This window comes from Gobio gobio (genome assembly GCF_949357685.1).
Source record: "Gobio gobio genome assembly, chromosome: 22".
NCBI lineage: Eukaryota > Metazoa > Chordata > Actinopteri > Cypriniformes > Gobionidae > Gobio > Gobio gobio.
The window spans coordinates 41319946-41345398 of record NC_137118.1 but is presented as its reverse complement, the minus strand read 5'-3'; the positions used below and the strand labels follow the sequence as shown (position 1 = coordinate 41345398).

Sequence of the window (25453 nt, the reverse complement as noted above, 5' to 3'; positions counted from 1 at the left end):
TGTTACGCATCACGTTTGAGCTTCTGCAAGAACCAATGAGGTTCATTCTTGTGTTACGCATCACGTTTGAGCTTCCTCAAGAACCAATGAGGTTCATTCTCGTGTTACGCAGCACGTTTGAGCTTCCTCAAGAACCAATGAGGTTCATTCTCGTGTTACGCATCACGTTTGAGCTTCTGCAAGAACCAATGAGGTTCATTCTTGTGTTACGCATCACGTTTGAGCTTCCTCAAGAACCAATGAGGTTCATTCTTGTGTTACGCATCACGTTTGAGCTTCCTCAAGAACCAATGAGGTTCATTCTCGTGTTACGCAGCTCGTTTGAGCTTCCTCAAGAACCAATGAGGTTCATTCTTGTGTTACGCATCACGTTTGAGCTTCCTCAAGAACCAATGAGGTTCATTCTCATGTTACGCAGCTTGTTTGAGCTTCCTCAAGAACCAATGAGGTTCATTCTTGTGTTACGCATCACGTTTGAGCTTCCTCAAGAACCAATGAGGTTCATTCTCATGTTACGCAGCTCGTTTGAGCTTCCTCAAGAACCAATGAGGTTCATTCTCGTGTTACGCAGCACGTTTGAGCTTCCTCAAGAACCAATGAGGTTCCTTCTTGTGTTACGCATCATGTTTGAGCTTCTGCAAGAACCAATGAGGTTCATTCTTGTGTTACGCATCACGTTTGAGCTTCCTCAAGAACCAATGAGGTTCATTCTCGTGTTACGCAGCACGTTTGAGCTTCCTCAAGAACCAATGAGGTTCATTCTCGTGTTACGCATCACGTTTGAGCTTCTGCAAGAACCAATGAGGTTCATTCTTGTGTTACGCATCACGTTTGAGCTTCCTCAAGAACCAATGAGGTTCCTTCTTGTGTTACGCATCATGTTTGAGCTTCTGCAAGAACCAATGAGGTTCATTCTTGTGTTACGCATCACGTTTGAGCTTCTGCAAGAACCAATGAGGTTCATTCTTGTGTTACGCATCACGTTTGAGCTTCCTCAAGAACCAATGAGGTTCATTCTCGTGTTACGCACCTCGTTTGAGCTTCAGCAAGAACCAATGAGGTTCATTCTCGTGTGACGCAGCACGTTTGCGCTTCTGCAAGAACCAATGAGGTTCATTCTCATGTTACGCAGCACGTTTGAGCTTCTGCAAGAACCAATGAGGTTCATTCTCGTGTTACGCAGCACGTTTGCGCTTCTGCAAGAACCAATGAGGTTCATTCTCATGTTACGCAGCTCGTTTGAGCTTCTGCAAGAACCAATGAGGTTCATTCACGTGTTACTCAGTACGTTTAAGCTTCTGCAAGAACCAATGAGGTTCATTCTCGCGTTACGCAGTACGTTTGAGGATGCTTTCAGGATGATTTTTTATTTATGTTATTTTATTACACTGGTGGGGAATGGGGCTGGGCGACATATCGAATAGCGATGTTATCACAATAATTGAACAATCAATATAAAATTACAGAATACTGTAAATACCGAATATTGTTGAAAATTAGGATTAATGTGCCAAAGACATCACCAATATGCAATTTCATTCCTCCTGAAAAACTAGCCAAGAAGTACTTATGTGTTCCAGCAACTAGTTACCCATCTGAAAGTTTTTAGTGCCAGTGAAAACATAGAGCATCTCTTAAACCATTGATATTAGCTAAAAACTTGTGAAACACTTGCATAATTTACCCTGGTGTGTGAATTACATTGCTCTATGAAGAAGCTGTCAAAATGGACTTGTTGTACACATTTTGCGCTCTTTTTTTCATATTGTTACATTTACACCAATGAGCCAAAACATTATGACATTCTGTTTGTCATCCGCGTGCCACCAAACAGTGCCGACCCGCCAAGGCATGGACTCAACAAGACCCCTGAAGGTGTCATCTGGCACCAAGACATTAGCAGCAGATCCTTCAAGTCCAGTAGGTTGTGAGGTGGACCTTGAACTTTTCATTCTGTTCTGAACAATGTATGCAGTGAGGCAGGGTGCATTATTCTGCTGAAAGAGGTGGCATTAGGGAACACCATTGCCATGAAAGGGTGTGTCTGGTTTACAACAATGATTAGGTGGCAAAATTGACACCCACATGAATGGTAGGTTTCCAGCAAAACAGAGCATCACACTCCCATTGCCGGCTGTCGTTGTCCCACAGTGCATCCTGGTGAATCACTAGGTAAATGGACCACATGTACATGGCTGTCCACTTTATCTGATTTATAACTTGTGATGCAGCCTGAATCATAATCACACCGTGTTCGTTCATTGGTCAGACAAACCCCCCCTCCCCAACTGAGCCTGGTTTCTCCCAAGGTTTTTCTCCATGCTGTCACCTGATGGAGTTTGGGTTCCTTGTTTCTAGCTTGCTTAGTTGGGGACCCCTCAGCCTGGTTTCACAGACAGGGCTTAGACTAAGGACTTAGGACATTTAAGTAGCTTTTATAAACATGGCTTAGAAAAAAAACATTACTGGTGTGCATCTTGAGACAAATCAATGGCACTGACATATTCAGTGCAATGTCAGTGCAAGTTGCTTTCAGTTAAGACAGCTCAAACATGCATTTTAGTCTGGAAGTAACTTAAGGCTTGTCTGTGAAACTTGGAGTAAATATTCAACAATATTATTGTTTTGACCACTGACACAACATTAAAATGATCTCATCAGTTCAGATCTCATCCAATTATCACTGTAAAGCTGCTTTGGAATAATCTGTATTGTATAAAGCGCTATATAAATAAAGGTGACTTGACTTTGACTTGACTTGATATAAAGGAAAACGTGACTCACTGGATCACACATAAATTGTGTGACTTGTGCTACAGTAGACCTTCTATCAGTTCGGACAAGGTGGGATAGCCTTCCTTGTGCATCAATAAGCCTTGGACGCCCAATGCCCTGTCACCAATATGTGGTTTTTCCCTCTTTGGACCACAAACCCACAAGGCTTGCCCTTTCAGAGATGCTCTGACCGTCGTCTGGTCATAACAATTTAGCCCTTGCCGCCTTGCCAAAATCTCCCAGGTCTTTTACTCCTGCTGCATCCAACACATTGACTAAAAAAAATCTCATAACTTGACATGTGAGCTTGTTAGGAAATTATCAAAATTTTTCGCTTCACCTGTGAGTGGTCATAATGTTTGGCTATTCAGTGTTAATTTATTTTTAAAAAGTCTAAATTTTTTGGTACTAAACATTTTGAATGCGAAGCATTAGCTGTTCTATCCCAATCCTGTTGTTGTTGTTTTTTAATTGAGGGAAAAGAAAAACTTTTTGAATTATTCTAGAGCAAATGCAAACATGTATTGTAGGCTATATCGTGTGGCTAATAACAAGTGGCTAATAACAAGTTACCACAGTTTTAGTGCAGCAATAACTCTAATTTGGTTAAACAGGATGGATATTTTAGAGAGAGAGAGAGAGAAACTAACACTTCAAAACATCACATAACTGATCAAAGTCATTGCTAATATATGTCACTTACCGGATATTCTGAGGAAAAGGAATTTGACTGACAGGACGCAGCGTGACGTTGAGCACATGGAAAAAACGCATGTCAACCTGAAAAAACAAAACAAAAGAAGAAATACATTTCTTAATATACTTCGAATCGATTTTTAAAGATGACAATTCACATACAATTGTTAATATGATGTCCATCTTCAAAAATGAAGTGAATTTATTTTTTCCAATCCGATAGTACATTTAGACATTCATGAAGAGGACTAATGACTAAGGAGTATTGACAAAAGTTATTACGTTTTCAAATTGCTCGAATTTATATTGGTATTAATATTAGTTGGCTTTTTGTTCTCAACTCCCATTTTAAACTGACAAGTGTCAGTGAGGAGGATGCGCGTGTTCACTGGCGCGTGACTGGAAAGATGCAGCGCGCGGTGTCAGTCCTGGTTCGAGACTGCGCGGGCACGCGAGCCGCAGGAGCGCGTTTGGTGAGGCGCGCCGAGTATGCGCTCGCGATTCAGCCCGCGGCGCCTTCTGAAGACGCTGGGTAAAGAACACTGACATTTAATTTGATCATTTGGACCTAATTTTCTAACCCAATCTTAAAACAACAACACCTTAACTTTTCTTTGCTGAAATGCTTGTTCTCTGATGATTTACGGATCATGGATCCTCTCTACATCACTTCGGAAAACTCAAGCTGCAACGGGACCAACGGTTCATTGGTGAATGACACAGACGTGTTCGCGAACCAGTTCGTTCAGCCGGTTTGGCAGATAGTTTTGTGGGCCATCGCGTATTGCTGTATAGTTCTGGTGTCAGTTGTTGGAAATATCACTGTCATCTGGATCATTTTAGCGCATAAGCGCATGAGAACCGTTACCAACTATTTTCTGGTGAATCTCGCGTTCGCAGAGGCGTCTATGTCGGCTTTCAACACGGTTATAAACTTTGTGTATGCAGTGCACAACGAGTGGTATTTTGGACTTGTTTACTGCAGATTTCACAACTTCTTTCCAATAGCAGCTGTGTTCGCAAGTATTTACTCAATGACGGCAATAGCCCTGGACAGGTGAGCTGTTTATTTACACTTACAAATGGTTACATGGGTTTATTTTGGTACAAGTACTATGGTATTTTTGAAATAACCTTGGAGGTCAATGTGAATATTCCATAATGCATCCAATGGCGTTGTATTATCATCACTGTACAAGCATGGCACTGCCACAGTACTCTTTTGTAAGGATCAACTGGGTATAAGACATGTGCTGTAGGTGAAGTAAATGGTTTTGTAGTTGTTTTGTAATGCCAGATTAATCTAAATCGCTGTCAAATGTGCAGGCTAAACAAGAGTATGAGTAAGAGTATACAGCACCAGTCAAAAGTTTGGAAACATTGACATTTTTTTTATGTTTTTGAAAGAAGTCTCTTATGCTCACCAAGGCTGCATTTATTTAATACAGTAAAACAGTAATATTGCGAAATATTATTGCAAATTAAAAGAACAGTTTTTATTTGAATATGTTTTAAAATGTAATTTATTCCTGTGATGTAAAGCTGAATTTTCAGCATCATTACTCCAGTCTTCAGTGTCACATGATCCTTCAGAAATCATTCATTGATTATTATCAATGTTGAAAACATTTTTTTAAATAGAAATCTTTTCTTCAGTCACTTTTGATCAATTTAATGCATCCTTGACAAATAATGCTTATCACAAATGTTTGAATGCTTCCACAAAAATGTAAAGCTGCAAAACAGCATTGATAATAATAATAATCGCAAATGTTTTCTTGAGTGAATGATTTCAGAAGGATCATGTGACACTGAAGACTAGTAGGATTTATAACCGTGTTCACCGTACAGATGAAAAAAAATATACACCTCTATTGTGGCATATCTGTTTTTGAATGTATACTATGGTATTTTTTACTTTTAGATGCAGTCTTACCTTAAGTACTTTAAAGTGCCACGTAAATGAATATTGTCACCATTCAGTATTGCCATCTGTTACCATCACTGTAGCACCATCACTGTGCTATTTTTGGGAGGATGGAATTGATGCAGTTCAAACCTGCATGTGTAGAAACACTGTTGAAACACAAAGCAAAGATCAAAGCTGCATCCTTTCTATAGTAGCTGTGCGGAAAGACCCAACCCACTAAAAAGACAAACTTCACTTGTCACCTCTCTCACTCCTCAAATCAAATCAACAGGACCAGGCAAATAATTTAGGGGTAATTCAAGTGGCTGGTGCTCCTTTGAGTTTGCATAAATAGCAGGTCATTGCCTTTGTTAAACTCCCCCTGCAGGTACATGGCTATCATCCACCCACTCCAGCAGCGCCTGTCGTCCACTGAGACCAAGTTGGTGGTGGGGGTGATCTGGGCCCTGGCGCTGCTCCTGGCTTTCCCCCAGTACTATTTTTCCAGCACTACTCAGCTGCCAGGACGTGTCGTGTGCTACATCGACTGGCCGGAGTACAGCGTGTGGGATTTTCAAAAGATGTAAGTGCATGCTGTCGGGTTCGAATGTCAAAGTCATTGATAATGTATCTGTAAAAAAAAGAAAGAAAAAAAAGTGTCACATATGATCAATACTCTGAGATAAACCTAAAGTGCATGCTTGTTGGACAGCATACCTGAAGTATAACATTATGACAACATTACACAAAGGTCTGGAAACTGGACATGAACTACAGATAAACTGACACTTCAAAACACCTGCTATTGAAATAATAATAATATGGAAAACAAACAAAGACAATTCAAATCACTCAAGGCATTAAAGGGATAGTTCACCCAAAAATGAAAAATCTGTCATTAACCCTTTGACTGTCACCCCCCTTTTTGAGAATACACATGAAAATGCACTATCCAAACTTAAAGGGCTGTAATTCAAGAATGCTTTGGAATATAGACCAAAGTTTGGTCTCGTTTTAAAGACGACATTCTGAAGATTATTGCTGAAGTGAAAGCAATTCAAAATATGAAAGTATGAAATAGTTATGGAAGTTTAAATTTACTGTAAATGAAAAATACTGTACTAAATATTTTTTATTTCATATAAAATATATATTTTACAAAAAAGAATTTACTCTAAAATTACTATAAAATCAAAGCCATATGTCTAACCAATTTGTGTTCCAAATTTGAAGTTGATATCACAAAAATTGAAGTCCCCATGAGATTTTGTTTAGGGTGCTGTACCAAAAATAGCCACCGGGTGTCATTCAAATTCCATTTATTGTTGTTTTGATGCATTTTCCTGTAAATTTCTGTCCAAATATTACTTCCATCACAAAACAGTCACCAAATATGGACCCTTGAGACTCAGACCTTTCCGACAATATGCGTTTTGTCAAGATTGGAAAAGATTTTGAATATAAAGTAGTTAAAATAATTGTTGTAATATGAAACATGACAGCGCCCACTAGGGGAGGAGCCCACTAGAATAATTTAGAGTAACGTTTCCATGGCAACACAATGTCCGATTTCAAAACGGTTTTCACAGGATGAATTTTGAGTTTGTAAGCTTTCAAATGATACCTAATTTGTGATAATTACTTAAATATATGATATGAAAAAAGGCGATCAAAAAAAGAGCACCAGGCGTCCCACCTGTGGGACGGTGACAGTTAAGGGGTATTACTCACCCTCATGTTGTTCCAAACCCGTAAGACCATTCGTTCATATTTTTGATGAAACCCGAGAGCTCTCTGACCTCTCCATAGACAGCAATTTAATTAACACTTCAAAGACCCAGAAAGGAAGTACAAACATCATTAAAATAGTCCATGTGACTCCAGTGGTTCAACCTTAATTTTATGAAGCGACGAGAATACTTTTCGTGCGCAAAAACAAACAAAAATAACGACTTTATTCAACAATTTCGTTCTAGCCTGTGTCAGACTCCTACGCAGTTTCCGTTTTAAATACAGCACACACGTGCATAGTGGTGCTCACGTGAACAGCATCGGTAACTCGCACGGAAACTGCGTAGGAGTCTGACACAGGCTACAATGAAATAGTTTAATAAAGTTGTTATTTTGTTCTCGTCGCTTCATAAAGCGTTGGGAAGATGAATTTGTATTTAAACTGGGTCATTTATGTAGTATAAATGTGAAATTATTTTTGAATTTGGTGCCTTCTAGTCTGAGAACAACTCCCAGAATGCACTTGCTTCGCTGCCCTACGAGGCTACTCCCTACACCGCCCCCCACCGTCGTTTTGATCTTCATAATAATACAATAGGAGTGTTCGACATCAGCTGCGGTGAATCTGGCCAATCGTGGAACAGCTGTGTCGTCATCAGAGTCCGTGCAGCCTCGTGCAGCTGCTCTAGAGAAACTGCATCGGCTATATTAGCCGACTGCTCTCGAATCTTTTTTTTTTTTTTTTTTTTAATACAGATATAGACAACATTACAACAAATTAACTTTACAAGCAATCATTGGATGACAGTATAAATTTATAATAGGAGAACAGTGGGAAGGAAAGGAAATACTTTTTTAAAAAAAGAGGCAAGGTCAAATTACAAAATTTTTAACAAATCATTGTATAATGTGTCCTAATAAAGTAGTTCAAGTCACAAAGTTAATGATTAAATTTGGGTATTGATGATGACAATTGACATTTATGAATATAGTCCGACTGCTATAGTCCCGTCGGCGCTGTCTCAAGTCGGACAACATTTCTAACCGGCATGCACTGCGTCAAACAAGCCTAAGAATTCCGTTCAGTTAGAGAATAAACACTACAATTAAAAACTGAACGTGTCTTTTCAATAAAGTGTGAGTGAGCCGAATGAAAGTTACGTCTCAAACGCAGCCGGAATCAGATTTCATTCATCACCAGTGCGAAGAGCTGAGGTAAGCGCGGCTGTCATTCTCAGCGTGTGTCCAGTGAGGCGCGTTTTCAGATCGCATATGGAAGCGCAACTTTCATAGGAATTCATTGAAAAGTTGAAACACTCACTTTGCTCCGCACCGCTCCGTTATTAATGCCCGAGGCTGAGCCGAGCACATTTACATTCTGTGAGTGAGATCCCTCCGCTGTGGGCGGGTTGAAAACATGCGGGACAGCTCCTTCTACTGGCTGTAGTTTTTAGCCTCTGGCCAAAAAATCCTCCGATGATGCAAAATGACGATATTTGCGTCATTGGAGGATTTTTTCCAGAAATAAAATGCATCATTCTCTCGTCTCAGGGGGATATGAGGGGGAAAGTACCATAATTTGAATATACTACAGGGTTTTTACTGACACAAAGCGCTGAAGTAACCCTTTAAGGTTGAACCATCGGAGTCACATGGACTATTTTGTTTTTACTTCCTTTCAGGGTCTTGGAAGTGTTAATTAAATTGCTGTCTATGGAGAGGTCAGAGAGCTCTCGGATTTCATCAACAATTGTGTTCATTTGTGTTCTGAAGATGAAGAAAGGTCTTATGGGTTTGGAACGACATGAGGGTGAGGAATTAATGACAGAATTGTATTTTTTGGGTGAACTATCCCTTCAAATTGCCCAAAAATGCATACTCACATCCTCCTTTTTTTCTGCCATTCTGGCTTAAAGGGTTAGTTCACCCAAAAAATGAAAATTAGCCCATGATTTACCCACCCTCAAGTCATCCTAGGTGTATATGACATTCTTCTTTGACGAATACAATAGGAGTTATATTAACAATGTACTGGCTCTTCCAAGCTTTATAATGGCAGTGACTGTTGCTCTGTTTTTGAAGTCCATAAAAGTGGATAGATATCCATCATAAAACTGCTCCACACGGCTCCGGGGGGATAATAAAGGCCTTATGAAGCGAATCGATGCATTTGTGTAAGAAAAATATCCATATTTAAAACTTTATAAAGTAAATTATCTAGCTTCCGGCGATTCGTCTTCCGTATTCAAATTGGTGGTTTGGGAGGAGCACGTTCAGATAATTGACACAAGTGGAGAGCACTCAGCTATCAACAATAGAGGTATATACGCAGCAGTCTTACCTCCGTTTGCTGACAGTTTACCAGCATCCCTCCACCACCCCTTCTCCACACTTTTACTTCTAACCACTTATATACATGGGGGTACTCTGGGTTCGGGCCAAATTCCAAGCGTTCACCCCGGACAGCACGCCAAATACGCATTTAAATGTACTCTCTATAAATGATATGTAAGTGTGAACTCGTGAACTTACAGAAAAAGTGTAGCGCCCGCGCCTCTCGCAGTTCAAAATGCTTACGCTACGTATGACGAGCAGAACTGGTGTGCAATGTCGTCAGACGTAGCGTAAGCATTTGGAACTGCGAGAGGCCCTACACTTTTTCCATAAGTTGAATACGGAAGGTGATTCGCCGGAAGCTAGATAATTTAATAATAATAATAATTAGTTACATTTATATAGCGCTTTTCTGGGTACTCATAGAGCTTTTACATGGAAAGGGGGGATCTCCTCAACCACCACCAATGTGTAGCATCCACCGGGATGATGCGACAGCAGCCATATTGCGCCAGAACACCCACCACACACCGGCTGATTGGTGGAGAGGAGACAGAATGATGAAGCCAATCAGTATATGGGGATAAATAGGAGGCCATGATGGACAGAGGCCAATGGGCAAATTTGGCCAGGATGCCGGGGTTACACCCCTACTCTTTTTCAAAGGATGGGATATTTAACGACCACAGAGAGTCAGGACCTCGGTTTAACGTCTCATCCGAAGGACGGTGCTTTTTGACAGTATAGTGTCCCCATCACTATACTGGGGCGTTAGGACCCACACAGACCACAGGGTGAGCACCCCCTGCTGGCCTCACTAACACCTCTTCCAGCAGCAACCTAGTTTTCCCAGGAGGTCTCCCATCCAGGTACTAACCAGGCTCAACCCTGCTTAGCTTCAGTGGGAAACCAGTCTTGGGCCACAGGGTGATATGGCTGCTGGATTTACTTTTACTTAGTTTTAAATATGGATATTTTTCTTACACAAACGCATCCCATTTTTAATATTCGTCTGAAAGAAGAATGTCATATACACCTAGGATGACTTTAGAGTGTGTAAATCATGGGATAATTTTCTTTTTTGGGTGAACTATCCCTTTAAGCAAAGGCAACAATCTTTCAAGTTGGTGCAGTGTGGTATGCCTAACAGCTAACACTAACAACATAGCAATGAGAAATCTGCCAATGCAGTATGAAAACAACATTAGGGTGCACTCTCAGAGGTATTCATTTGGACCAGTACAAAGTGTGTGGCGTGGTCTGATTTACGATATGAATATTTAAACTGGCGCCAAGTAGCAATACGCCCTGCCCTGCATCTTAATCACATATTTATCAGCTACTGAATGAGTTTTGATACATCTCCACATACGCTCAACACTCTAATTGCTACCGACTCCAATACGATCTCTAATATCCTGCCAGTTTCCTGCTATGGCTCTGTAGGTGTCAGGTGTCGACGGCATACTGTTATTTCCATAACAGCTTAGTCGTTCACCCACCCGTACAGTCAATCTTCCAGCCGGCTTCTCCCTGTCATGCCAAAACAGTGAACGCGTCTACCTCCTTTAAGTGACCTGTCAGACCTCACCAATCTGACTTTGCAGGAGTCAATTCTTGAGGTTGTATCTCAATCTTTTGTCTGCCCAAACTTTCCGTAAAGGTATAGATAGTCTCAGAGGGACCAAATCTTGGTAAAACTGGTGTACGAGATAAGAAGCACTGATCAATGAACTCTCTTTAACTGGCTGGTAGATCTTTGTGTGTGTGTGTGTGTGTGTGTGTGAGAGAGAGAGAGAAAAGATGGATAGCCAAAGAGGGACAGAAAGGGGGATTCAATCCAAAGCTGCTAATGTTTTCTTTCGCACTAACATATTTTGCGTCTAGCCCTCGAAATCTCCAGGATTTTGGCAAGTGCACTGCATGCTTTTGTTTTCGTGCAATCACCCATCATGTTAGCATGATTGTCTCATTTCCTACCACGTTACAAGCGTTTTTGAAATTAATCAACTGGACAATATTTAATTACCTCTCACCCACTGAGATAGTTAGGGATGCTTGAAAAAAGGAAAGGAAAGCGGTAAAGCCCCACAGCTCATTTGGCTCATTTTAAATAGCATGTCTGTAAGACACGTTCAATCAAAACAACAAAAGAGAAGAAGGCAATTTACATTGCTTTTTTGGACAACCTACGGGACAGGGATTCAGAATGTTTTGGTTCATGAGTGAAAGGCCTGTGTATATTTTCCCTCGATCCCTCTCCTGTGAGGCGAGTGTCTTTCTAGATAAGCCTCGAGCTAATTAGCATGTTGAATTGTACAGCGCTCCAAAAGAAGAGAGGCACTGCCGCAGCGCCTGAATCCGCGGAGCATTCACAGTTCACGACTCAAAAGTTTTCCAGCGGTTATTTTTAAGTGGCAGCCAATGCGAGAAAACATGTGGGACTCTGAGGTGTTGGTGTGTGGCATCCTTTTGTGTAATAATGTGCGCTCAAAATATGTCTGGACAACTTTGGGTCTATTTTCATCTTGGGTTTCTTGTCTTGTTCTTGTTCGTTGGCTGCCTCTCCCGTACTAATTCTCCATCTGGCTGCCTTTCTGTCTCTTCCTCTCTCGCAGGTATTACGTCTGCGTGGTTGTACTTATTTACTTTCTGCCTTTGCTCATTATGGGTTGTGCTTACCTGGTGGTGGGATGCACTCTCTGGGCTAGTGAGATTCCTGGAGACTCTTCAGACCGCTATCGACAGCAGCTAACCGCCAAACGGAAGGTCATCATCTGCAGAGTGACATAAAAGCTTAAATGTCAATTGCATGGCTAAAAAGACCAGCTTGATTAGTATTAGTATCCCAGCAAAAATTAACTGATAAAGCTTGTTGACATCTTGACAGAATATCTTGCCGGTTTATTTAGTTAAGCCGGGTTCACACTGTATGATTTTGGCCACGATTTGGCAGTCTACAAATGTTGAGAATCCTAAAAGATTCCTTTGTTCCTAGGCCAAAATCTGGAGTCTTTGATCGCTAGTTTGACATGTTCGTTGACAGCCGATTAATTATCAAATTTTACCTCCAGCAAGATTCTGGCTGAAGATTTGACACACAATCCTGCAGTGTGATTTCTCCAACGACAACCATCAAATCAAAAACCAATAGGAGTGCCAAACCTGATGACGCAATTATTGAGACAACAACAAACCACCACTTGCTCCACACAAAGAATATAGTCAAAATTAATGCTAGTGATTGTTTTTGTTTGCAAGCCACATATTGATGGTGTAAAATTCGGATTTTTAAGGATGTAAAATTCCATTTTTAATGCATCGGACATGAATGAAAACTGAGATCCTACAGTGTGACATAGCTTACAGTGGGGATCATGTTCGTCAAAGACATTTATATATAGGAAGTGCACTCCAATTACTTATGAATGTGAGAAAGTGCAATGCCCAACATAGTGAATAAGCCCCGCCTTCTAAATGAAAGAGCCAATCATTGATTACTGAAGTCATTGTGTCACTGCAGCTGCCGTTAGATGCTCCAGTTTCTCTGTGTTTTGAGACACACGCTTAGGACTGCGCATGTGCATTAGCTTTGTCCAGGCTGAATTTTTTTTTTTTTTTTGTCATGATTCGAGCGTTTAGAAACAAAATTTATGAGAGAGTTGTTAGTGTCATATTTCATTAGTGATTTCAAATATGAAATTTAATCGTAAGCTTGGCGAACAGTTCTGGAGAATTTGATGTCTCCCCATTCAAAGATAGGAGCTGCACTTGCATGTCTGAGAGGCGTTTCAAAGATGACCGCTGAGTGAAATAACTTGTCTTAAAGGGAATTTGATGTTCGTACAATCTAACAAGCAACATTTTTAAAGGACTATTATAAATCGTACAGTGTGCACTTGGCTTTAGATCCCGTTCTTGGGGACCAGCATCCAAAACACAACATAAGCTGGTGACCAACACTAGGTTTTTAACTTACGTCAGCTCCTTCTATTTTAACTTACGTAGGTGGTGAAGATGATGATTGTCGTTGTGTGTACTTTCGCCGTCTGTTGGCTGCCCTACCACGTCTACTTCCTGGTGCACCAGTTCCTTCCTCACTTGTTCGAGGAACCCTACATCCAGCAGGTGTACTTAGGAATCATGTGGCTTGCCATGAGCTCCACCATGTACAATCCCATTATCTACTGTCTTCTCAATGACAGGTAAGAGTAGGAAACAGGTTCAGGTTTCGAAGGGAATCATGCATACTCATACTCATCTATCTGTGCAGGTTTCGAGCTGGATTCCAACAGGCGTTCTTCTGGTGTCCATGTGTCCCTCAAGGCTCGTATGAAGGTCTGGAGCTCAAGTCAACTCGCTATCTTCAGACGCAAGCCAGCATTTACCGTGCCAGCCGAATGGAGACCACAGTATCCACAGTCATGCCGATTGGCGAGGGGGACCTTCAGGAGAACACAAATCGAAGTTCCATAGATCTCACGTCCAATGGTTCTTCACGAAGCGCCTCAAAGACTGTATCCGAGTCCTCCAGCTTCTATTCTAGTAACAACCTAGCTTAGAAAGAAATGCAAGAAATACTTTCAGCGTTATAGTACCAATCCTTTGAGAAGAAATGCAAAGATTTACGTTCCAGGAAATGTTGTGATGTGAGGTACAACAAACCAAAACAGGTTTTTAGGTTTTCTTGAGGAAGGGAGGCTAATGTATTGGTCAATTTACTGTATCATTTGAACACATGGACTGTAGAGCATTAATACTGTCTTTGTCTTCAGCTGAGATTTACTACTCAAGGCAGCTGGCTAGAAATCAACCCAGTAAGAGTTCATCCAACAACTTACCCAATCGCTATTTGCTCCAGGAGTCCAGGACCCAGCAGGTTTGTTTAGGAAAACTTGACCAGCTGATGCCCTTGGCAACGATCTGTCTGCCATTACTGCTAGTTGTTGATGATACGATAGCCAGCATGACGACATGGAAGGGCTTGCACCTGTTGTTGCATATTACTGGACTATGGAGGCGACAATGTAAAGGATTTGTCTGGAAGGCAGAGGGTCATGATAAATATAGCACAGAGAGAGTGAAAAAACTTTGTACTAACATAGCTACTTCCATTTATATCACTATAATCCTCCGCTAAATCCAGAGTTTATTATTAGCAAGTCACATTTACATACATTTAGGAGACGCTTTTATTTAAAGTGACTTACAATTGAAGAATACAACAAGCAATGCATCTAAAACAGGCAATAAACGCAAAAAGTGCTAGTGATACAGCCATCATTCAGAATTGTACACGCTAAAATAGGGAGGGATGAAAGAATAGTGAAAGCATAGACAGAAATAGTGAAATAGAATAGATTTATTTCACAAGTGTTGACTATCTGTCGCAGCTACACTGCCTCTACAAAAAGACCATGTTAAATAGATTTTATTAGGGGTAGATTTCTCTCTTTTTTTTATTTTAAGACTTTAAGACTCTAATTTTTGATTGTATAATTCAAAAACTGCTTTCTGTAAAATAAAAACGAGCTTTTGTTTTGTGGCGACTGATCTGAAAAAAAAAAGGCATAGATATATTTGTAAAGATTGTGCAGTATTTGCCGAGCTTTACAGCTTGTACAGAAATTTCTGCAACAAATACAGACCTTTTTCAGCGTTATCAAAATCTATATTCCAGTAAGTGCTAGTTCTACATGTTGCTTTTAATCTGAGGTCCATTTTCTCACACAGTGGTTGTTGTACATCTGTGTGTACTATCATGATGCTGTTTGGCGTGGCTTGTGCTCGCTTTACATGCTTTTTTTAGCGCAAAATTGTAGAGGCTCTTGCTTTGTTGGGCAGGTGTTAGAGCTGCTTTGATGCCTGCAGAAGAACAAAAGAGCAGTGATGTTGCACCTTTTGAACTGCTCTGCAGCTGCATGCGCTTGCATCTAGCGTAATATCCCAGCCCTCTTAATGGACACATGTTTAGATTCACTCTGTATTTTTTTTAGACTGTTATAAACAGACAGAAACACAGTATTGGTTAGAATTGCTTTTACATAACATACAGCTGTTTTCAGCTTTTTTTATTTGTGTTGTATTGATTTTACCAACAGATAGTTGAAAGCCAAATATTTTACCAGGGAAATAAAAAAATTTTAGGGACCATAATATCAAGAAGAGGACGAATTGGTCCATGTCTGTTAGCTTTGAGGTCTAGATTGTATGGAATATGCAGTAAGATTTAACTTTTAGCAGGTACACATTTTAAATTACAGTGTTTCTCTAGCTAATGGACAACACATTTTGACTTATGTTGTCCACAGGTGCATATTACATTTTTTTGTCCGATCAAATGCTCTCTAGAATGAGAATGTCCCCTCAACTAGCCACCACAATTTTGCAATTGCAACCAAAAAAAAATCATGGTTTTACAAGACGTAGCCTAAAGGCTAAAAAGGATGAGTCCTTAGATACTTAATGTCTTGTTCCAACGTCCTGTTACAACAGGAAGTACATAATACGTTGTATGTAAAGCTAGTTCAGAAAAGCTGCTGACACCAGAAACATCAGTGACCACCGAAAAATCATAATCTTTTAATGTGATTGCCTGTTTGAAGGTGAAGTGTGTAATCTCTGCTCTACTACAAGAAGCATAAAAATGATAAACTGCAAAAATAAATCAGGTTGACCAATCTCTCCTACCACCCCTTTGGATAGCTCCGTCCTCAACTCACACCACCAGAAGCAGCATAGATACACTCACCATTTAAATCATTCTGATTTATGTATGTACATATAATGTATTTAATTTATGTATTTGTTATAAGACTTGTGGATAAAATAAAGCTACTGCTTGTCTGTAAGAGTGTAAGATAAGAACTTTAAATATATAGCTGTACACTGCTAATATTAGATTGCAATTAAAGAAACATTACCGTGTACTTTGAGGCTTGTCATTGCTTTATGATGTTCTGAGGGAAATCTCAAATGGCTCATTTGCATCTCTGCTTTGCTCAATAAAATCAAATACCATTACTATATTCTGATATAAACAAGTGCTTGTTGTTATTTTTGCCGGCTTTTCACATTCCAGTCAAATTCTGTTGAGTAAAATCCAGCCCTATGTTACTTAGCTGAATCCTTTTCAAATCATTTATAAAGCCTCTGAATTTGGTAAATCTCTTTAGAATATACTACCGCTCTAACGTTAAAAAGAGGGGCTCAATAAGATTTCTTTGAAAGAAATTCATTATTTTATTCCTGCATTACAATGACCAGAAGTGACATTATAAAGACATTGATTTCTTTTGTCCCTCAAGGCTCTTATGAAGGTCTGGAGCTCAAGTGAACTCACTATCTTCAGACGCAAGCCAGCATTTACAGTCTTAAGAGGCGCTTCGTGAAGAACCATTGGACGTGAGATCTATGGAACTTCGATCTATGGAACCCCCTCGCTAATCGGCATGATTGTGGATACTGTGGTCTCCATTCGGCTGGCACGGTAAATGCTGGCTTGCGTCTGAAGATAGCGAGATGACTTGAGCTCCAGACTTTCACAAGAGCCTTGAGGGACAAATCTTTCTATTCATAAAAAAAAAAAATACAAAATTTGAGCAGCAAATCAGCATATTAGAATGATTTCTGAAGGATTATGTGACTGTAGTAATGATGCTGAAAATTCAGCTTTACATCACAGGAATAAACTACATTTTAACATATATAATATAAAATAATAATATAATATTTCACAATATTGCTGTTTTTACTGTATTTTAGATCAAATAAATGTAGCCTTAGTGGGCGTTTTTTACTGTTATTTTACTGACCCCGAAACTTTTAACAGTAGTGTACTTATTTAAGTCAATTTAAAATAAAAATATTTAATACTTAACAGTTAAGCTTCCCATTTAAACAAAAGCAGTCATCGTTCCTGTTAGAGAATTCAAATGATAGCACAAAACAAAGGGTCAGATATTAGGATCATTTGTCTAAGATTTGTCGGAGCCCAGAATGAACCAACGTGAACGGAAATGTAGAGAAGACAAATGAAATGTTCAAGGCTGTGTGGGAATAACTGAGGCAGTAACTGTCCTAGCAGCCGATCTGTAATCTCTATGTCCAGACACTCTTCCGAGTGTGTGCATGTTTTCCTGAAGCAGTAATATCCATTTGTTACCTTCCATATCTTGAAAGCTAAAACCCCCTCCTGCATTTATGACTAAGTAAAATTGACATGCCGAAGCACTGCAATGAGATAGATTTTTTCACTGTTAAATCAAAGTTCATTAGCATTTTTTCCTTCTTAAATATCCCCCCATCCAGACAGAGACAAACTGGAACTGTGCTGTACTTCAGATGAGCGCTATTTCTAAAACTATTGCAAATACTACAGCAAGCTGTTCAGGCAACAATAAGAACACCCTGCCAAGTTTGAGCATTGCTCTCTGAATTTGATAAGATAGAAACAGTCCTGTTCACTGAGGAGAAAATGAAATCTGTTGGGTTTAATATCATCAGCGTATACTGTGTGCTCTGACAAGATGTCTGGCATCGCCCTCGCCCTTCTCTTTCTCTATACAGCAATGTTCAGGAAGTAGATTGTGTCAAGCTTTCATTTAATTTAATGAACTTTTTCATTAGTGGTAGACATGGTTCATACTTCTATAGAGAAGCCCTCGGATACACTCACGTTTTAGCAAAAGATAGAATATTGCATTCACAGTGCAGGGGGCAATATCGAGGATTCAGAGTTCAGGCCAGTGCTGCATTGTCACTACATCTTATGTATTGAACATTGGCAAGATTTGCCAAAAGAACTGAAGACTGTGGCTGATAGTCAGGGAAGCTTTAAAGTGCCCCAATTATGCTATTTTAAATTTTCCTTATTTAGTTTTGGAGGTCTCCAATAATAGGTTTACATGCATCAAAGGTCCATTTTTTTAAAGTCTAGCCTGGCTCTGCCTTCCTACGTGTTTCCACTCAATTTTCATTTTCCTTCTTGGTATATTCTCGGGTTTTCTCTGGTCTAATTTTAACCGGTCCAATCAGCGAACAGAGGGAGTGGCTGAGAACGATGACGTTGATGTGCTAGTTTGAGAGGACATACGTCACAGCCAAACGTTAGCGATTGGTTATGGCAGATCCAGAGCGGCTCTGGGCAGATCCAATAGTTTTAAACTTCAACAGAGCACCAGTCTTCAGGGAAGTTAAAGCTTGTCAATGGAGAGTGGCCAGACTCTCTGTACAAATGAAATGTACGAGAGTCTGGTAGGACCAGGCTAGTGCGATTCTGAATCGATGATGAAACATTGGAAGAACTAGTTATTCAACCCGAACCTTGAGCAGGACGTTTCTCAGTGATGTTACTCAGTTTGAGGTATATTATGAGATGTTTCAACTGTAATTCCTCACCGTCAGCATTAACAAGTGTGGGTCCATCAACAAACCCGTGTGTGTGTGTGTTTCTAATTTATTGCGGTGCACATGTGGGAACTGTATCAATAACCGCACATACGTTAGCCCAGCACTAACGTGAATGACTGATATAACATTAAAGTTTGCAAAACAAATCTTGCTCCATCCTTTATCTTTACTCAAAGCAGTAAGAATGACAGACAATCTGCATTAATAGACACAGTTTTAGGTAATACTGCAGCCCACAGCTGATTTACAGTAGTGTTTCAGTAAGACAGTAATAACGTGAGTTAGCTGTTAGCTAGACACAATATGAAACACAATGCGCGCACAATAAGTGGACGGGCAATATGCTAATGTTTCGTCTTGACGTCACAACGAAACGGCTTGCGATTCGTTACAAAAATTATTAGTTTAATTGACTCTTACTTTTGAGAGAAACTTTATATATGGTGCACTTTCAGATTTAAAACTGCAGGATGTTTTCATTCACTTAGAACTGTTACACTACATAAAAGGTCATTTTCAAAAATCCATAATAAAAACAAATCTGTAATGTTTGATCTTAAATGCAAAAAAAAGTATTACTTTTTTTAATTTGTTACATAAAAATTGTATATGATCAATAAATAATGACATGTTTTTATTAGTGCTGGGAATCGGAATTTTTTTTACTAATTAATCAAAAATTTTCGGTAATGAATCGTGATTAATCGCAAGTTTTTAATATTTTGATATTGTATTAATTTCAGTTACTCTCCAAATTAATGTAGAAACAATTTAAAGACAGTATATTTTAAATATTTGTTGTAATGGCATCTTTTTATGAATGAAGGCCAGTGTCACTGATGTCTCTATGAAACATTAACAAAGTATAACTGAAAGCTACCAATATCAACATTTATTAGGCTTTAAAAAACAACTTTTAATTTAAGTGAGCTTAAAACCATCTTAACATAAACCCATTATAATAAATGTCATATTTACCCATGGCCTTCCCTGTTAGACATAGCCTATACAGAAATGTAATAGTTATCATAGACCTTTCTTAACTGCATAAATAATAAATGAAATATAGATTAATCATCATTTAAGCTACACTTTTCTCTGTTCCCGTTGTTCTTTGATGAACATTAATGACAGACATCATCAGTGCTGCTGTCACTTTAAGATCAGCCGCTACCGAACATGACGCATCATGCGCATCTAATTTTCTAAGTTAATTTAAGACGTTATTTAACTAATTTAAGACTCCCAATATGAGAATACTCGACAAAACTGTTGTTTTGGCAACATTCTCTGAGTTGTTGTTCCCATTCAGTCGGTCACTCTCGACGCCACGTCGGAGTACCGACGAATAGGAATCTCGCTCGCGAGAGCCAATCTACTTCGAGTGTAACTAAACGAGCCAATGCACATTGGCATGCAATGATTGCACCAGGTGCTCATGCCACGCCGTGCGGGTATAAATGAGACACAGGTGATTGCATCAAATCAACCTTTTGCTTCGGAGCCGGGTGGTAGATGGTAACGCCAGATATCACTCACTACTTCGCAGTCCTGACTGAAGACGGAAGCCGCCTTTCGGAAGCGATCTCTTCAGTCGGTGTTGGTGTGACGGCACAGCAGCGGTCGCGTGGTTTTCGGATCATCTCTCTGTGTTGTTTGTCTAGAGCAATCACAAAGGCTGTTCTCACAGCTGGTTCGGTGCGCTAGGTGGAGAGCGCTGAAAAGCCGTTCTTACGGCTGGTAAGAGAGCGCCTTCGTGTGAGAGAGCGCGCACGTCAGGCTGCACCCACCCCCTGACTGTGTCGCCGCGACCCCGCCCCCTGCGTGCTTCAGCACCAAGGAGAGCGTCCTTCTGAAAGAGCAAACACAGATAGAGCTTGCGTCTTTTTCAAGATGACATTCTATCTGTGTGTTTCTGAATGCGGTGGTTACCTGTCACCAAGGGATGGTCACCAGCGCTGTATCTCGTGTTTGGGCGTTCAGCACGCTGAGGCAGCGTTGGTGGATGACTCATGTTCTCACTGCGGGAACATGACCATCTCGGAGTTGCGGTCTAGACTCCATCTCGCAAGGGGTGGAGTCCCCGTGCCTCTGCCTCGATCTAACCCTCCACAGAGGGTTACTTCAGGCAGTAGCGCGGGTGATTTGAGGGTTACGGTGAGCGCGCTTCCCCCAGGGAACCAACCCCCGGGGAACCCTCATCCCTCACGCACTCCGCAGCCAGTAGAGCTGCCGTCGGAACGTGGTGGGCCGTCCTCGAGATGTGCACCATCCGTATCCTTCGGGGCTCCCCTTGATGATCAGATGTCCATCGCTGCATCGGAGGGAGGGTCAGACTTCTCTGGAGATGACGTGTCGGCGCAGGGGGCTCCTTCGGGAAGATCCGCTGTGCCCGATACGGATCCGGAGATGATGGCCATGCTTTCCCGGGCCGCCGAGAAGATCGGGCTCGTGTGGAACCCTCCACCGTGTCCCGAACCTTCAAGGTTGGATGATTGGTTTCTCGGGGTGGCCCGTGCTGGTTCTCAGCGCCCCACCCCGGTTCCTTTCTTCCCGGAGGTGCACGAGGAGCTCACTAGGTCGTGGACGGCACCTTTTACTGCCCGAAACCGGCCCAGTGGATCCTCCTCCCTCACCACCCTCGATGGCGGACCTGCAAAGGGTTACACGCAGGTTCCTCCCGTGGAACGGGCCGTTGCTATGCAACTGTGCCCTAACTCCACATCCAGGGGGAACCCGTGTCTCCCCTCCCGAGCCTGTAGGTACTCGTCCGATCTGATCGGAAAGGCCTACCAGGCTTGTGGAGAGGCAGGCTCCGCCTTACACGCTATGGCGTTGTTGCAGGTTCATCAGGCCCAGGCACTGAAGAACCTGCACGAGGGTGGTCACGATCCCGCAGTTCTCCAAGAACTGAGAACCGCAACGGACCTCGCGCTTCGTGCGACGAAGGTTACGGCGCGGGCCGTGGGTCGTGCGATGTCCACTATGGTGGTCCAGGAACACCATCTCTGGCTGTGTCTGGCAGACATGAGGGAGACCGACAAGATCAGGTTCCTTAACTCCCCCGTCTCCCAGACCGGCCTCTTCGGCGACGCGGTCCAGAACTTCGCCCAGCAGTTCTCGGCCGCACAGAAGCAGACTGAGGCCATCAGTCACATCCTGCCACGGCGGTCAGCTGCTGTCTCCACCCCGCCGCCGGCAGCACCTCAGTCTGCTCGTCGCCGAGGGCGGCCGCCTGCGTCTGCCTCCGCTCCCGCGTCGCAGCAGCAGCCTCCACCCAAGCGACGTCGTGGAGCCGGGCGCAAGCAGGCCGCCCAGCCCGTCCAGGCTCCTGCCAAGAGAGGTGGCAAAGGCAGGGGCAAGGGCAAGCGGCCCTGAGACGGGCGACCCGGAGATGGGGAGGACTGCTCTTCTGGAGACGGTGACCGCACCGCTCCATCCCCCGGAGGAGGGCCGGGAGGAGAATTTTGTGTTCCGTTTTGTTTCTGTTCCGCCGCTGGGCTCAGCCCCAGCGGTACCCAAATTTTCAATAAAAGAGCAATTTCCTCCATCTCTGGGTCCTCAGGGGGCTCGGAGAGTTGTGGCCGGTCAAACGCCGGACCACACTCATCCTCCTCCTTCGCCAGCGGGCAGCAGTGGACGACCTCCTCACGTTCCTCCTGCCCACCTGTGGAATCAGGTAAGTGTTGCACAGCACACTCTCACCTCGCTGCGGGCCGCCTCCACGAGACAGCCGCCCCAGCCCGGTACCTGCATTCCACCTCGCTGCCCCACCGTGGGTACGCCGGTGGTCCCTATGGTCCCGCTTGCACGGTCTCTGCGAGCCTGGCTAGAGCTCCCCAGTCCGTCTCGCTGGCTCATTCGGACCATCAGGCTCGGCTATGCGATTCAGTTCGCCCGGCGCCCCCCCAGGTTCAAGGGCGTCCGCTTCACCTCGGTGAATGCTGCAGATGCCCATGTCCTGCGTGCGGAAATCGCTGTCCTACTGGCGAAGGACGCGATAGAGCCGGTCCCTCCAGCCGATATGAAGACCGGCTTCTACAGCCCGTACTTCATTGTACCCAAGAAAACCGGTGGGTTACGGCCAATCTTGGACCTGCGAGTCCTGAATCGGAGCCTCCACAAGCTACCGTTCAAGATGCTCACGCAGAAACGCATTTTCGAATGCATCCGTCCCCAAGATTGGTTTGCAGCGATCAACCTGAAAGACGCGTACTTTCATGTCTCGATTCTTCCTCGACACAGGCCGTTTCTGCGCTTTGCGTTCGAGGGTCGAGCATATCAGTACAGAGTCCTGCCCTTCGGGCTGTCCCTGTCCCCCCGTGTCTTCACGAAAGTCACGGAGGGGGCCCTTGTGCCCATGAGAGAACAGGGCGTTCGCATCCTCAACTATCTCGACGACTGGCTCATTCTAGCACAGTCCAAGGATCAGTTGTGCGAACACAGGGACCTGGTGCTCAGACACCTCAGCCAGTTGGGTCTTCGGGTCAACTGGGAAAAGAGCAAACTCGCCCCCGTGCAGAGGATCTCTTTTCTCGGTATGGAGTTGGATTCGGTCGAACAGACAGCGCGCCTCACGGAGGAGCGTGTCCAGTCGATGCTGAGCTGCCTGAACACGTTTCAAGGCAGGATGGCGGTTCCACTGAAACAGTTTCAGAGGCTCCTGGGGCATATGGCGGCCGCTGCGGCAGTAACACCGCTCGGCCTGCTTCATATGAGACCGCTTCAGCATTGGCTACACGGCCGAGTCCCGAGATGGGCGTGGCAACGCGGCACTCACCGGGTGAGCATCACACCGGCCTGCCGCCAGTCCTTCAGTCCATGGTCAGACCCCTCGTTCCTTCGGGCCGGAGTGCCCCTGGAACAGGTGTCCAGGCACGCTGTGGTTTTCACGGATGCCTCTGCCATGGGCTGGGGAGCCACGTACAACGGGCATGCAGTGTCAGGGGTTTGGACGGGCCCGCACCTGCATTGGCATATCAATTGCCTCAAGTTGCTAGCAGTGCATCTTGCTCTGAGCCGCCTCAAAGCGCGGTTACGGGGCAAAGATGTACTGGTCCGCACGGACAACACTGCGACTGTTGCGTATATCAACCGACAAGGTGGTCTGCGCTCCCGTCGCATGTCGCAACTCGCCCGCCATCTCCTCCTCTGGAGTCAGAAGTGTCTGAGGTCGCTTCGGGCCGTTCATGTCCCTGGTGTGCACAACCGTGTGGCCGACGAGCTTTCACGAGCTGCGCTCCCAGGCGAGTGGCGACTCCACCCCCAGGTGGTTCAGCTGATTTGGAGACAGTTCGGGGTGGCACAGGTCGACCTGTTTGCCTCCCCAGAAACGTCCCACTGCCAGTGGTTCTATTCGCTGACCGAGGGTACACTCGGCAAGGATGCCCTGGCACACAGCTGGCCCCAGGGGCTGCGCAAATATGCGTTTCCCCCAGTGAGCCTACTTGCACAGACTCTGTGCAAGGTCAGGGAGGACGAGGAGCAGGTCCTACTGGTGGCGCCGTACTGGCCCAACCGGACCTGGTTTCCAGAACTTATGCTCCTCGCGTCAGCCCCTCCTTGGCCGATTCCTCTGAGGAAAGACCTTCTGACTCAGAGACGGGGCACCCTTTGGCACCCGCGTCCAGACCTGTGGAAGCTTCATGTCTGGCCCCTGGACGGGACGCGGAGGTTCTAGGTGACTTACCCCAAGAGGTAGTTAACACCATCACTTCGGCACGAGCACCGTCTACAAGACAGGCTTACGCCTTGAAGTGGAACCTGTTCGTCGAGTGGTGTTCTTCTCGCCGAGAAGACCCCCGAAGATGTTCGATCGCGTCTGTGCTTTCCTTCCTGCAACAGGGGTTGGAGCGTAGGCTGTCGCCCTCCACCCTCAAGGTTTATGTTGCTGCAATATCCGCCTATCACGACCATGTAGAAGGTAAGACGGTTGGGAAGCACGACCTGGTCGTCAGGTTCCTTAGGGGGGCGAGACGGTTAAATCCTCCTCGCCCCCCCTCCATACCCTCTTGGGATCTTGCTCTGGTGCTCCGAGCACTTCAGAATGCCCCATTTGAGCCTTTGCAGTCAGCAGAGCTAAAGATTCTGTCAATGAAGACTTTGCTGTTGGCTGCATTGGCCTCCATCAAGAGGGTAGGGGACCTGCAGGCATTTTCGGTCGACGAATCGTGCCTAGAGTTCGGGCCGGGTGATACCCACGTGGTGTTGAGACCCCGGCCTGGCTATGTGCCCAAGGTTCCTACCACTCCCTTCAGGGACCAGGTGGTGAACCTGCAAGCGCTGCCCCCGGAGGAGGCAGACCCAGCCCTAGCTTTGCTCTGTCCCGTCCGCGCTCTGCGGGTTTACGTGGATAGAACTCAAAGCTTCAGAACCTCAGATCAGCTCTTTGTCTGTCACGGAGGCCAGCAGAAGGGAAAGGCTGTCTCCAAGCAGAGGATGGCCCACTGGATAGTGGATGCCATAACCATGGCTTACCAAGCACAAGGTGTGCCCTGTCCGCTCAGGGTGCGAGCACACTCTACTAGAAGTGTTGCATCCTCCTGGGCGCTGGCACGTGGCGCCTCGCTGTCAGACATCTGTAGAGCTGCGGGCTGG

At 43.8% G+C, this 25453-nt stretch overlaps 1 protein-coding gene across 1 annotated transcript; it reads left to right on the top strand.

Moving 5' to 3' along the window:
* The first annotated feature begins 3920 nt into the window (after positions 1–3920).
* On the top strand, positions 3921–16482 carry tacr1b (tachykinin receptor 1b). Its single transcript, XM_079804055.1, has 5 exons — positions 3921–4528; positions 5769–5963; positions 12064–12214; positions 13454–13650; positions 13719–16482. The coding sequence occupies exons 1-5, from the start codon at positions 4122–4124 to the stop codon at positions 14005–14007; spliced, it is 1239 nt and encodes a 412-aa protein (XP_079660181.1). The 5' UTR covers positions 3921–4121; the 3' UTR covers positions 14008–16482.
* Positions 16483–25453: the final 8971 nt, after the last annotated feature.